General features: G+C 43.3%; 1 protein-coding gene across 7 annotated transcripts in view; it reads left to right on the top strand.

Annotated features, from left to right (window-relative positions):
* Positions 1-639: 639 nt before the first annotated feature.
* The window catches only part of dbn1 (drebrin 1), a 123,659-nt gene continuing 109,629 nt past the window's right edge, over positions 640-14,669 (top strand). For 3 of the 7 annotated variants that reach the window (XM_030437455.1, XM_030437454.1, XM_030437459.1), the window contains exon 1: positions 642-837. In XM_030437455.1, the coding sequence (XP_030293315.1) occupies positions 755-837 (83 nt within the window). In that variant the 5' untranslated portion in view covers positions 642-754. Of the gene's footprint in view, positions 838-14,669 lie in introns of all 7 variants that reach the window. The other 4 variants (XM_030437456.1, XM_030437453.1, XM_030437457.1 and 1 more) reach the window with 3 other exon arrangements.

Genomic DNA, 14,669 nt, shown 5'->3' with positions numbered 1-14,669 from the left:
CTGATATCATAACATCATCATTTAAAATCTTAAAACGTACATGTTGTTACACTTAATTCCGATTAATTCATAGTCATAGTTTCAGTTTCTCTAGAAGGAAAGTCCAAGTTATAGCTGTCTAAAATCCCCTGGAGTTCCTGCTCCATCACACAGTAATCCCCCAGTATTACACAGCAGTACAAGTACCTCAAAACTCAGTAAAGTATTTGAGTAAATTTATTTAGTTACTCTCCAGCCCCTGATTGTTTTCCTTGACAGCAGCTCATGTCTTTGTACAATCAAACTTTATTTATACAGCAACTTTCAAACAAATCAAAATAAAATGAATAGTTAAAATAATAAAAGATTTAAAAAAAACCCAATTAATATAAGGAAAATGAGTGGACTGTGATCAAACAGTGAATATGATGTAATAATAAGAATATTACAACATTACAATGTAAATAGAAGTCTATATTAAATGCACTATAAATATTATAGAGCTTTGATAAAAACTAAATATATAATTGATGTATTTTGGGTGAAAGGCCAGCTGCCGTGACTCTCCGGCGCTAGGACCCATCAGCCTATGAACCTTTAAAGCTCGGGCGCTAGGACCCGCCGGACGCCGCTCGTCTCTTTGTCTCCACCAGTCAGAGCCTCCTCTTCCTCTCCTCCTCCTCCTCCTCTCCTCCTCCTCTCCTCCGTCCTCTCTCCGCTCTCACTCCGTGTCTCTCTCCATCAGCAGCGGTCTGGATGCTTGCAGGGACGAAACATGGCTGTGAATCTCGGCAAGAACAGACTGGCCCTGCTGACCGCCTACCAGGACGTCATCGACGAGACCTCGGACACCGACTGGTGAGTCCCGCTGTCTGTCCCCCTCTCTGTGCTCTCTGTCCGGGTCTCGATCTGTTGTCCGGCTCGGTGCACGCGGAGGATGCGCAGGACAGGAGCGCACCGTGCAGCATCCTCCTCCTCCTCCTCCTCCTCCTCCTCCTCCTCACACCGGGACTGTGCTGTGAACTCCTCTCACAGGCCGAAACACGAGTTCACCTCCAGCTTCTCCTCATTAAAGCGCATTAGAGCAGCAGATGAAGCCGCGGAGCTCCGGTGAAAGTGAGAGTTGAGTCTCTGTGGAGCAGCAGGTCTCCTCGCGGAGCTGCACGCTGAGGCCAACGTGCGCTGCGCCGCTGTGCGCACCGGACGGAGCGCTTTGTTTGGACCGGGTTCCGTCCGCAGCCAGCTGGAAGCAATTTTAGGCTTTTATGTAATGCGATGCAGGAGTGTGCGTGCGTGCGTGCGTGTGTGTGTGTGTGACGGGCCTGGTCCAGAGATACTGATGAGCCCCCTGCATCCCCAAACGAGGGCGGAGAGGAGAGGGGCGAGGCCGAGGGGGGTGGGAGGGGAACGAGGGGGAGGCAGAGGAGGAGGAGGGGGGAGGCTTCCATCATCATCACCCTTTGTGGCCTTTCCTCACTCGGAAATTGTGCAAGAGGTGGCAATAAAACACAGATCGTGCAGGAGTGCTGAGAGCGAGAGGACTCCAGTGTCTCCAGTCATCAACACTGTTTGCTCATGAGGGTTTTTACTGTGATAACAGCTGAGGCTGCAGGAGACAGCCGCTCCACGACACACCGAGGATTTAACTGCTGCAAACACACCGAGCACTTTTAGTTTAGTGTCTGTATTAAAGCAGCAGCGGTAGTTTAGATTAAATCTGGACTGTCAGGTGAAAAAACACCCACCAGATGTCGATTCAACGTCTGGTGGAGAGTGAACGTTCATAATGAAAGTTTCAGTGTCTGATTAGAGACGTTTTAAGTTTTAAACTGCAGCTGCAGACGTCTAAAGAATCTTCAGGTTGTTCTGAAGCTACAGGCCGGATCCAAACCATGAGGCCTGAACTTCACCAGGTGAGGTTTGATGAGCACCACGTGTTGGTTCGTCGACTTGATGAAGGCTGGACGATATATATGATATAAATCATTATCGTGATATTTTGGATATCGTTACATCATGATGTAGCATCGGTGTCGTCTTCTTCTCCTGGTTTTAAAGGCTACACATGTAGTTTTCTGGACTGACCAGACTCTCCTTCATGTCTAATACTCACCTTTACCTCATTATATCCACATTACTGATGATTATTTATCATAAATCTCATCCTGTTCATGCTTTCTGAAAGTACAGATAGTACATTATTGTTGCAGTATCAATATGGAGGTGTCGTCCAACATACCGTGACGATTGATTGTTAAATGCTGTTCACAACATTGTGATATTATTTTAAGGCCATAGTTGGATGACCAAATTGATGAGTAGCTCACCTGGTACCACGAGAAGTTCTTCTTCTTCTTCTTCTTCTTCTTGTAGTTCTTCTTTTTCTAGTTCTTGTCCTTCTTCTTCTTTATCTTCTCCTTCTTCTTCTAGTTCTTCTTCATTTTCATCTCCTTCTTTTATTTCCCCTCCTTAATCTCCTTCTTCATCTTTTTTTTTATTTTCTCCTCCTTCTCCTTCCTCTCCTTCTTCATCTTTGTTTTCTTCTTCTTCTCCTTCTTCTTCTTGTATTTCCTCTCCTTGTTTGTCTTCTTCTTCTTCTTCTAGTTCTTCTTCTGTCTCCACTGGACATCTTACTGGATGTGGTTCTGCTCAGTGGGTCTGTCTGTAGCAGTGAACCAGGAAGTGCTTGAAGTCGGACTTTTCCACCAGCTTTTTAACCCAGAATATGAATATTAACTGTGAATCAAACTGAAGCCAAATGAAATAATTTCATGCAGCCACTGACTTGTTATCATGTTCCTTCTCTTTCTATCGTTCTGGTGATTTAATCACCCTCTCAGCTTCATTTCTCTGAGTTAATGAACCAGCTGAAGTTATTAGATGAGGTAATATTTGACTTTGAGCTGAGACTGTAGGTTTAAAGTTAAACTGTAACTTGTCGTCCTTGATGGTGATAAGTCGGGACAAAGTCACTCTTACACTCTAGATAGTGAAATTGTTCTGGTCCCGCACCAGAAACGCTGATCCGGCCCACGTTCCTGTGTGGAGTCAAGAGTCAGGACTTTATTATTTATACTGTATGACTGTAACGTGTCCGTAACGCAGCCGTCTCTCTGGAAATGACACTAAAAGAGCGTAGAACATCTGTAGACATAATAAGATTTTATCGTAAACTCGGGATAAATTGATCGTGGGAGGTTCCATCACGTGACTCTCTTCTCATGATGAGACTTGAAGAAGCTGTTATTGATTTCTTATTTGTGCTTCATGTGATGGAATAAAGAAAACAGTTATTCCAGGATGTTTTGGTGCCATTTTAAGAGAGATTTTTTGCACATGTTGATGATTACAGAGTGATATTGTGAGTTTAAGGACGGCTCACATTGTTTCCTCATTAACATCCCTCTCATTTAATTAAAAAAGAGATGGATTGTTGTTTTAAGTGGTGTTGCATTAACAGTCTGTACAGCAGCGGCTGATTGATGCCTGACCTCTGATTCTAAAATCACGGCAGGTCGTGTGTTCAGTGTTTTCAGCGTTTTAACTCGGATTACGGTTCCTGTTTTGGGTCGTTTGGGGCCAAACGCTCTCTAGTCGCAGTCTTAACTATGAAATGTGAACCTGAGCCATCTGTTGCCGGTCATTAGTCTAAACCGGGTCAGATTGCCTTTAATACTCACTCGCTGCTTCTTCTTTCCGTCTGAAGCTGTCGTGGTTTCGGAGAAGATTTTAGTTTTGGTTCCACATTTTGTTTCTGTTTTTTTGGGGGAATGTGAGGACGTTCCTGTTCAGATACTCGATACTATCAGCAGTTTGTTGCAGGATTTTGTTGATTTTGGCCTAAAAGCACCTACAGAAAACCCCCGAATCTGAGCTCAAACTACAAACTGTGGGACTGGAGGTGAAAAACAACACACAATACATTTTGAGTGCTGTTATTGACACATCAGTTTACTACATTTCTAATTTCTGATCCTCTTTAAAGAGTTAACAAGTTGGAGAAGCTCAAGTTTTTGATTCATGATGCAACAGACACATTACGGTCTGTACTCAATACGTGTTATAAGCCCTGCGCTTTATTTACAAGTCCAATATATTATAACACACGCACACATATTACACGTTTGTCAGAAGGAGGATAAAGTCCAGATTCAATGATCAGTCGGCTGAAAGATGGTTATTTGCCCAAATCCCTGCGTAAATGTGAGGATTTGCTGCTTTTATCCGTCATTTATGAGAGTAAATGAAAAGTCTTTGGGCTCTAGGAAGTTATTGACTGAACGATTAATAGTGAGAATAATCAGCAGATTGATGGATGGTTTGAGATAATCCTTTAGTTGGAGCCTCGATAAAGTCCTGGACTCATTTCTGTCACAGTCCCTGAGCTTGTTTGCGTCATAACAGTCTGTCACTGAGCTCTCCGGGGGATAAAAACGTCATTATTAACAGCTTGTAAAGTTGTTGAACTCGGCAGGAAATTATGTTTTTTTCACCCACAATCCTCTCCGGGCCTCCCCGAACTGTAAAAGTGTCGCCGCGTCGCGTTGGTGTGAGCGAGAGCTGCCGACAATCAACCCCGAAGGTTAACGATTCATTCCGCGGTGTTGATTCTTGTTGGGATGATCCGGTGGAGCAGAGATGGTGATGATGATGGTGACGGTGATGCAGAGGGCCTCAGGCCTGCCCCCGATTTTCACACTTGATCTGATTCGAACAAAGGCAGAGACCTCCAAACACCGCTGACCCCAAACAACACAGGACACCCCCTGAACACCACACACCCCCCCGTGTCCTATTAAAGACACCCCTATCTGTCTGTCTATCTGTCCGTCTTAATAGGAAATGTTTCAGAGTTTTAAATCTGCGTCAGGTCTCAGATCAGTGACAGACAGTCAGGAGGTCGTGTGCCAGATTTCTTTAAGCTAAATACGTACAGCAGTCTCCTCGTGTGAGGCGTCATGATCAGAGATTCATACATCTGCTCTTCTGCTGGGAGAACAATAAACCAATCAGAGATTAACAGGCTGTATTAAGAATTATCTTTACTTTATAAGAAGCTGATAAATTAATATTGGCAGGTTAAAGCAACAGTTTACCCCCAAATTTAGAAATACATACTTTTCCTTGTACCTGTTGTGCTATTTATCCATCTAGATGAGGGATCGTATTTATGTACAAAATAAATATCTTCATGTGTAACATAAGCCGAATTCACAAAGAAGGCCCAAGTAATCAATAATGTGTTGCAGGCAGTGTTTTACAGTTTATGAGGCTTCTCTGAACGCAACAAGTCTCAAAATTGAGCGTTTTGTGAAGGGAGTCTGGTGACTTTCTCCACAGACGATAAAGAAGTAGCCTTAATTAGTTGCTGTTTACTGTATTTGTATAATTTCACGTGTTTGCAGTCAGTAAAAAGTTTTCTTCTTTAATGTTGTGCGTTCAAACAGCTGTTAAATGTTGGCAGGTAAGACACACCTCAGAATCAGAGGTATAATGATGCAGCGACAAACTGGCACTTTTTTACAAGGAAGGAAACAACTTAATGTTTTGTATTTAATGCCGAATTTACAAGAAGACTTAAGTGGTTAAGAATTTGCCTCGCTGTTTCTCAAAAAGTTATTTTGGTTTTATCTGCACGTCCCATCTCTTAAAAACAGCCGATTTCTTAATGGAGTCTGGTGACTCAGTGTCTTTTTTTCAGCAGTGGAATCAATCATGAAAGCTTTAGAGGTTTATTCATTAATTACATGATGACATGCTAACATAATGTCGTCCCCTGTGGACGGGCCTTATCTCGGCGCCGACCCTGCTGCCGCTGCTCAGCCGGCTCTTCAGACTCTCAGCCCTCGTTACGCCGTTAGCTGCGAGTGTTCGAGAAACCTGAAGTGATAACAAGCAGGAGGGACTCAGATGACGGATGAGTCGGCCGTGTCCTTTTGTATTCAGTCGGAGAAGCTCCGTCTCCTCTGATAACGCAGAGAATCGTCCTGACAAGGACTCTACGAGGAGAAATCTGCATAATGAGCCTGAAAATGAGGCTCGATTTTATGCATCAGTGACGGAGGAAGGTCGGTTAAAGCTGGTATAGTTGTTGTGGCTGGTGTTAGCGTCATGGCTCTATGAATGGGAATGATTGTTTGTTCAGCACTTTGGTCCAGATTGAAAATATCTCAGTTATTGTCTAATGAATTCCCATTAAACTCTGTACAAACATTCATTGTCCCCAGAGGATAAACCATTATGTCTCCAATGATCTTCTGACTTTTCCTTCAGCAGCAGCGTGAGGCTCATTTTTGAGCTTTTAAGAGAAATATCTCCGCAGTTGTTGTCATTATTTGTTCACTTTCTAATAGTTATATTAAAACAACCTTCCAGAAGCTGCATAATGATAATAAACTTGCATAATTTCCAAGTTTAGGGCTTTGAAAACTATAATAAACTATATATTACTGGACTTGAAATATCATTGGCTACATGGTGCATCAGTCTGTCCTGTAAGTGGCTCAGGAGGGAGGAGACAGAGGAGAATGGGTCACGTGTATAATCAATCAATCATTGGCTGTTGTAGGCGTAGGGGCGGGCATAGAATCATCTATCTTCAGCTGTCAATCAAACGGCTGCCATCTCGGGATCTTCGGTGAGGAGGGGTAATAGAGCTGAACAGTGAGGTTCTGGAAGTGAAAATGCCATCCATATTCTGCATATAGATTTTGATTATTGGCCATAATGTCGTAACCATCTAAAGTAGACTCACAACGAGCTATCAGATTGTCAAACGATGATATATGATCCTGTAGAAGCCACAAGTCTGTATGAAATCAATCTTGTTTTGAGAAAAACATGTTTTATTCGCGATGTCATGGAGAAGTACTACACTACCCACAATCCTATAGTGTAACAGTGACGTCTCTGATTGGTGGAGCTCGCCGTTACCATGGAAATGTTTACCAAACCCGCAAATTTCATGTTAGCTAGTTACTGCTAACACTGAACTCTACGATCGTTTACCACAGAGCGACCATGATTTCACTTTCTGACCTGCTGTGTTCATTTAGTGATGAGGAGAAGAGTTTATTAAGGGTTCAGCCGAACATGAAATTTGCGGGTTCGGTAAACATTTCCGTGGTAACAGCGAGCTCCACCAATCAGAGACGTCGCTGTTACATTCGCAATGGTTTATGGGATGAGTAGTTCCTTTACTCTTAAGATAATTATGTACACAGTCTTGTACCTTTGCTTTTTTCTCCGTTTTCCAACATTTTTTTTTTGCGCCGAATTAAATGTTTTATGGTCACGATTCATCTCCTAGCTGATTGGCCTAAAACTCTTTATATAAGGATTTTATGATACGTCAATGGAGTAAATTAATGGCAAATTCACTTCCGGAACCGGAGCCGTTAAAAGAGTGGGCGGTCACTGTTGAGCTCTATGGCGTCTGCTACGAAATGAGGAGTCATTGAAAAAACTACGTCACTGAATTGAGTTAGTAAGATAATAACAGACACTTTATCTGTCGGCTAGCAAAACTTCATACATGCTAGTTTGTTAGCATGTTTGTTTGTGGATGTATCTTGTCGTGTTTATAAAGTTTGGTGAAGTAGCCGCTGAGTTTTAACAGGTTTGAACAAGAACAAAAATCTATTTTGATCATTTCATTCAGTGTGTTGTTGGTTTCAGCTTCTTTAAATGTGATGATTTGCAGTTTCTCTGTGTCATTTCTGACAGTAAATGAAGAGTCTTTGGGCTCTTTATGGTCTAAACATTTAATCTGCTGCTCGTGTACGATGTGGATCTAGTATGTCGACATCAGTGCTGCTACATTCAGTGTCGCCATGTCTGCTTCAGATACAGGAGATGTAATCAGAGGGGGTTGACTTCACCGCCTGTAATCGTTGCTTCACGCGGCGCCTGGAGGAGGAAGAAAAAGAACGCCGGCTCTCGAACCACAAATGTCAGATTGCAGTGAAGGTGGCGTTGTGAAAAGGGCAGCGGGCGAATCAGGGTTATCCAATATCAAACCACCCGCAGACGTTCAGGAATGCTGATTGGCCCTGAGGCTGCTGTCACATGACCCTTTGACCCCCTCCAGCTGTTCGAGGAAGCCATTACCTGGCGAGTCACCGTTTCTCGGCTGACAAGAGAAGAAACGGCGGGTAAGAGGAGCCGAGCAGGAGGGTCGACCGGCTCTGAGTCATGTTTCATTAATTGAAGCTTTCAGACAAAGAAGCTGCAGGTCTGATGCATTTGCAGACGCTCTCTGTTCGTTTTTCTACCTCGCTGGTCTTTTTTTTCCTCTTTATTTACCTCCGGGAGAGCTTTGTGTTCACACCGAGGTCTGGATCCAAGGTCGGTCAGTGGAGGAACAGCTGGAGGTCAAAGGAGAAACAACAGCGCAGAAGAAAACAGCTGCCGGTCGTGTTCTCTGGCGTTCTGGACTCATGGTGAATTATTTTTTTGCTCAGTGCCGCATTGAGACAGGTAATAAATAAAAGGACAAACCTGAATCAACGAGAGGAGAAATGTGGTGAATGCAGAGAGAAAGTACAGCCGCCGCAGTCAGAGCTCGACTGAAGGGATAATCAATAATCAGAGCAGTTCTGGAGACTTTATATTCTTTTTATTTTCTTTCTTCACGCAGTTGCACTTGTGAAGTTTGATGATATCATAGTGATGTCATCAGGGTTATCTCAGGTCGAGCTACGAGATTAATCATTTATAGGAATCAGTGTTTTCACAGCTCGAGACAGATTAACTCAAACAAAACGGAACATGTTTCAGCCTCCGCGTCATTAAAGAGACGGATACGTTTCCTCCTTTCAGACTCGACCCAAAACCACTCGCAGGACTTTGTTAGTTGCTGAGCTAAACTCTCATAAATCAAAACTAAATTAGAAACAATGGCTCCGTCTTTATGTAAATGCACTGAAATCTTCTCCAGATGGATTCAGAGTCACACCCGACTGATCATTGATTATTTTCCGTCGTAGACTCGTCGGGGCCGCGGCGAGAGACAAACCAAATTATTAATGGATCCTCTGACTGGAAACACAAAGACGGAGACGTTTTCCAATCAGCCTCGCGGTTCCTAACGACAGATTCTCCATCAGCGTGTCGCTACAGGAAGCAAACAGGAAGTCTGTCCAGGGCCGACCTCTGACCTCACGTCCCGGTTGACGACACATTCATTCTTCACCTAATTTTTCTTGTGTTTCCACCGCAGGTTTTTAAATATACAGGAAGTGTATAGTGTCTTCTCTCTCAGATGAATATAGAACAGGGTCAGTGGTACAACGTGGGAAACGGTCTTTAACTTTCATCACGTCTGCTTTGTTAAAACTCAGTCGGACTTCATCTCCCTGGACGATTAATCTCCCTCCATTTATAGCTTCTTCACTCACATGAGGCTTAAATATATTAAATGAGGAGTCTGCTGGTCCAGGGTCAGTTCTGTTTGTTTGTGTTTTACCCTGCATGTCTTTGAAACCTCTTGAAACATTTCACCTCCTCCTCCGACCGGCTGCAGCTCCATAATGGGGTTGTAACCTTCAGTAAATGTCTCAGAGAAACGTGAGATTGCAGGTCGGACGGTGGCGGCGGCGGCGGCGTGTCAGGCGGAGGTCAACGCCGTGATGAGAAGTTAAGAGAGTGACGCTATGCTGCGAGTCCACACGATGAAGCCAGCAAATCAGAACCAGACTCGCCTCAGGCCTCACAGAAACACTCTTCTTCTGATGTTTTCCACAGCGGACACTGAAACATGTTTGATTTATTGGTTTTGTTACAACATCGAGCTGTAAATCAGGATCAATGCTGATGTTTTTACATTCAGAGGGAAGAAAACATGTCTGTGTTCACAAAGCTCAGATGATCACAGAAGAAATTCTTTCCCCCTCGGTTGCAGTGGGCTGGTAGAAACCACTGAGTTGGATCACTCAGAACCAGGACGGGTAAGATCAGAAGAATCTGCAGGGCCGGATCCCAGAGGGAGGAGGAGGGGGAATGTTTGTTTGTAATTTGGGTGAACTAACTCTTTAATTGTAAGATTAAGGGAAATTCTGATTATTTATTTTTTTGGGTCCATGCCATCCGATGCCATCCTTTGGGGCAGCCGGGCTCATGCTGCAGACACATGCTGACTGAGGTGCTGACCCGGGTCAGTTTGGACCTGTTGGTAACAAATAAAGGAGGTTTTTCTGTTGTTTTATTGGACTGGATGGAAAATGACTTCAGAGCCTCAGTTCAGTTTTGAGTTTCACATATCAGACTGACTTCAGGGAGGATCTTCACTCCGATTAAACCCGGTCTGATGTCAGCGGGGAAAGTATTTGGATGTTTTCCTCCTCTGAGATAAAGATAAGAGTTATTGAATTGTATTGTGCTCTGTGCTGGTGGAGCTGAAGGTCAGTATCAGTGTTTTTCTTCTCCCTGCTGATCTGCTCTGTTCACCGAACTCCAAACTCTCTGTTGAGATTAGTGAATCTGTCTCCTTTCGTATCGGATTACTGACATTTAGCTTTTCTCTTTACCCTCAGAGAGCTACAGTATGCTTTACAAACTCCTGTCTTGCTTTCAACCTCTTGAACCTTTCAAACTTTTAACAAGTTTTCATCTACAGCACCAACCAATAGCTGCAAAACAAAAAGTCTTACATGTATTTTGTGCTAAGTGCTAAGTTTGTTTGTAGGTTTTTGAAAGACTGAGTTACTCAGATATATTTGGTGAGGGGTTTGATTGTCCTCCCCCAAGAAAATGTTAAAAATTATGTTATTTAACATAAGTTGAACCAATGTTATTACTATGTTTGTGTACAAAAAGTTGGCAAAGCTAGAGCAGATAGTAAATCAGCAACACACAAAACCCCTAAAGACAAAACTTGCTTGAAGAAGTCCAGGAGGAACCAACAACAACGATCACATTTTCAGTTTTATGCTCTCAAAATGGTGGAAACCCCTGTAATTGGTAGATGTTAGCATGCTAACATGCTAAGTACAGACAGTGACCTTAGTAAACATTATACCTGCTAAACATTAGCGTATTGATGACGCTCGAGCACGATCGCTACCCATCATACAGAAAATACTTTTATTTTGTAGGAGACAGGAAGGCCTTGTTTATCCACTGAACAACAGGAAGTTTGTGGACCAGAACCAACCATGAATACTGATGTAAGATTTGGTTTGTTCATTATTAACAGCAGCTTTCAGGACATGAACACGTGTTAGGAACAAGGGGACTTTACTGAATTGTTCGACGTCCATGTTTCCTGACTAGAAAGCTTATTTTTCCTTTTGTTTGCTGTATTTGTTCTCATGTTTCAAAGAGTAAATTATCTGATTCTAGCTTCTTAAATGTGAATATATTCTGGTTTCTTTCCTAGTAAACTGAATATCTTTGGGTTGTGGACAAAACAAGACATTTGAGCACAACTTCTTGAGCTTTGGGAAACGCTGATTGACATTTGGACCATTTTCTGACATTTCACAGACTAAACAACCAACTGATAGATTAGTCGACAATGAAAGTAGTCCGTAGTTTCAGCCCTCTGTGGGAGATGTGCATGTTTCAGTGGTAACTCACAGATTCACGTTGATCCGTCGGGTTTTTCTTTTGTTGGGAAACAGAGGAAGACATCACACATTCTATGGCAGAAACAGTTATCTAATATTTGAACACAGTACTTGAGTCAAGTTGTGTCACTTGAGCAGAAAAATCTATAATCGCTCCTTGATCCACGAGCCACCATTTTGTTAAGTGAACAGTCCACTTTATGAAACGGTTGAGTCAGTGGAGTGAAAGTGTCGGGCCGTCATTTTGCTGCAGCTGTCGAAGGTTTTGAGTTCAGTGGTGATACGAGAGGGAGCCTGCAGTTTGTAACCTCAGAGCTTTTCTGGATATTTTTTCCTCCTCCGTGAATCATTTGCACTCTGCCCTCGCAGTTTCATAGCAGGAGGGAGAGAAGAAGAAGAAGGAGAAGAAGAAGAAGAGGGAAATTAAATTGGCCAGAAAAAACAAGTCGGCCCGCTCTTATTTTTAGCTTCGCTTTCACACATCGAACACATTGAAATTACAACCGGAGTTACAGAATTCAGTCCTTTTTGCAGTCAGAAATCATGTCGAAGTGATTCTGTATTTCATCCTGCAGAGATTTGTTTATCTACTTAAAGCTTTGGACAGACAGCAGGTGTCTTATACAGTCTGATTCTGAGTGAGTCAGCCAAACCGTTTATGTCTTGCCATTCAGATTATAGCTGCCAGGACTCCTTCGAATGACTACATTTCTGTCTGTTGGAATACAGTCGGGGAAATGCTGTTTTTAAACCACCATCAGCCCAGTTCTTATCTCGACCTCATTATATGCAGTGAAGGAGGATGTCTTTGTAAACATTTACCACGATAATGTGAATGTTACTTATTCAAGGCGTCCTAAGTCCTAAAGTAAGATTAGAGTCCAGGATGACATGAAGCCTTAAATGAAACCTCCAGTTGGCCTAATGTGTGCTTTAACTTCCAATGAATCCTGACTGTGTTTGACAACACGTCATCATACCTAAACGACAGAATAGGTCGTTAGTCAATAACTCCCCAAATGACTTATATAACCGCTGGAGAGTGCAAGCAACAGGTGGACCAGACCGTCGTTACTACATGGTGAAATGGTTGCAGTTTGGTTTAGGCAGCAAAACTACTTGGTTGGGTTTGGGGAAAGATCCTGGTTTGGGTGAAAATAGATACGTTAGTTATGTAAATTAATTAAGATGTGTAAATTAATTTCATGTTGACTAATATTGACCTTCCCGTCCATCCACGCTGACCTCCTCCCTACACAGACTGTGTCGCTTATTACCCGATGTAACCTGACTTCCTCCTTTGCTCCTGTCATAATAACTACGGTCACTAGAGGTCACAGACTAACAAAAAACAAAAAGGTGGATTGAAATAAGCTGCTTGCACAGATGGCCTATACAGCCATGTTTTTGGGGAGGATGTTCTTGTGTTTTAACTACTTCAATGAGCACCATCCGTTTGATAAGATCAGTTGGCTGCTGGAAGTTCACTGGCCACAAAAAGACCTCCAACTTCAGTGCAACACACGATCCAATCACCAATCAATCAGTGTTCTGATCACATGGCATCTACTGTGTGAATGTCCACAGAAGGACTTCCAACATTATGAACCTCTCCCTGTTCAGAGCTCTGATCTTTATCTTTGTATCTTAATTTTAAATCCAGTTAAAGTAGACCCAATTAAATGTGGAAAGTTTTCATGTAATTCTTGTGTGCAGGAAGTCAGTCAGAGGAGTCTAATGAGCGCTGTGGGACCAAATTCATGTTGGGCTGAGGAAGCTTTTCATTGTCTAATGAGCAAATTTCACTGGAATTGATGTGATACCATCCTCGAAAACAGTATGTGCTCAAGGAACATGTTACGTATATACAAAATTAAAGTAATGAGATATGCTGCACTGTAAAAGGGACACAATTAAGTTTATCAAATGAGGTACATCGCATTTATTCGTCATTATTCAAGACATGGTTGCATAACGAAATGAAAGTTTCAAGAACAAGAGACAGGTCTGTGTAAAGACGTGATGGAGACAGGTCTGTGTAAAGACGTGATGGAGACGGGTCTGTGTAAAGACGTGATGGAGACGGGTCTGTGTAAAGATGTGATGGAGACGGTTCCTGTAAAGGTGTGATGGAGACAGGTCTGTGTAAAGGTGTGATGGAGACAGGTCTGTGTAAAGACGTGATGGAGACGGGTCTGTGTAAAGACGTGATGGAGACGGGTCTGTGTAAAGACGTGATGGAGACGGGTCTGTGTAAAGACGTGATGGAGACGGGTCTGTGTAAAGACGTGATGGAGACAGGTCTGTGTAAAGGTGTGATGGAGACGGGTCTGTGTAAAGACGTGATGGAGACGGGTCTGTGTAAAGACGTGATGGAGACGGGTCTGTGTAAAGGTGTGATGGAGACAGGTCTGTGTAAAGGTGTGATGGAGACAGGTCTGTGTAAAGGTGTGATGGAGACGGGTCTGTGTAAAGGTGTGATGGAGACGGGTCTGTGTAAAGGTGTGATGGAGACGGGTCTGTGTAAAGACGTGATGGAGACGGGTCTGTGTAAAGACGTGATGGAGACGGGTCTGTGTAAAGATGTGATGGAGACGGGTCTGTGTAAAGACGTGATGGAGACAGGTCTGTGTAAAGGTGTGATGAAGACAGGTCTGTGTAAAGGTGTGATGGAGACGGGTCTGGCTAAAGGTGTGATGGGAGACAGGTCTGTGTAAAGGTGTGATGAAACGGGTCTGTGTAAAGGTGTGATGGAGACAGGTCTGTGTAAAGTGTATGAGACGGGTCTGTGTAAAGGTTGTGATGGAGACGGGTCTGTGTAAAGGTGTGATGGAGACGGGTCTGTGTAAAGGTGTGATGGAGACGGGTCTGTGTAAGACGTGATGGAGACGGGTCTGTGTAAAGGTGTGATGGAGACAGGTCTGTGTAAAGGAATGTGATGGAGACGGTCTGTGTAAAGGTGTGATGGAGACAGGGTCTGTGTAAAGGTGTGATGGAGACAGGGTCTGTAAGGGTGTGGAGACGGTCTGGTAAGGTGATGGAGACAGGTCTGTGTAAAGGTGTGATGAAGACGGGTCTGTGTAAAGGTGTGATGGAGACAGGTCTGTGTAAAGACGTGATGGA

The sequence above is a fragment of the Sparus aurata genome, chromosome 13, assembly GCF_900880675.1.
Source record: "Sparus aurata chromosome 13, fSpaAur1.1, whole genome shotgun sequence".
Lineage (NCBI taxonomy): Eukaryota > Metazoa > Chordata > Actinopteri > Spariformes > Sparidae > Sparus > Sparus aurata.
This window is presented reverse-complemented; position numbering and strand designations above follow the sequence as displayed.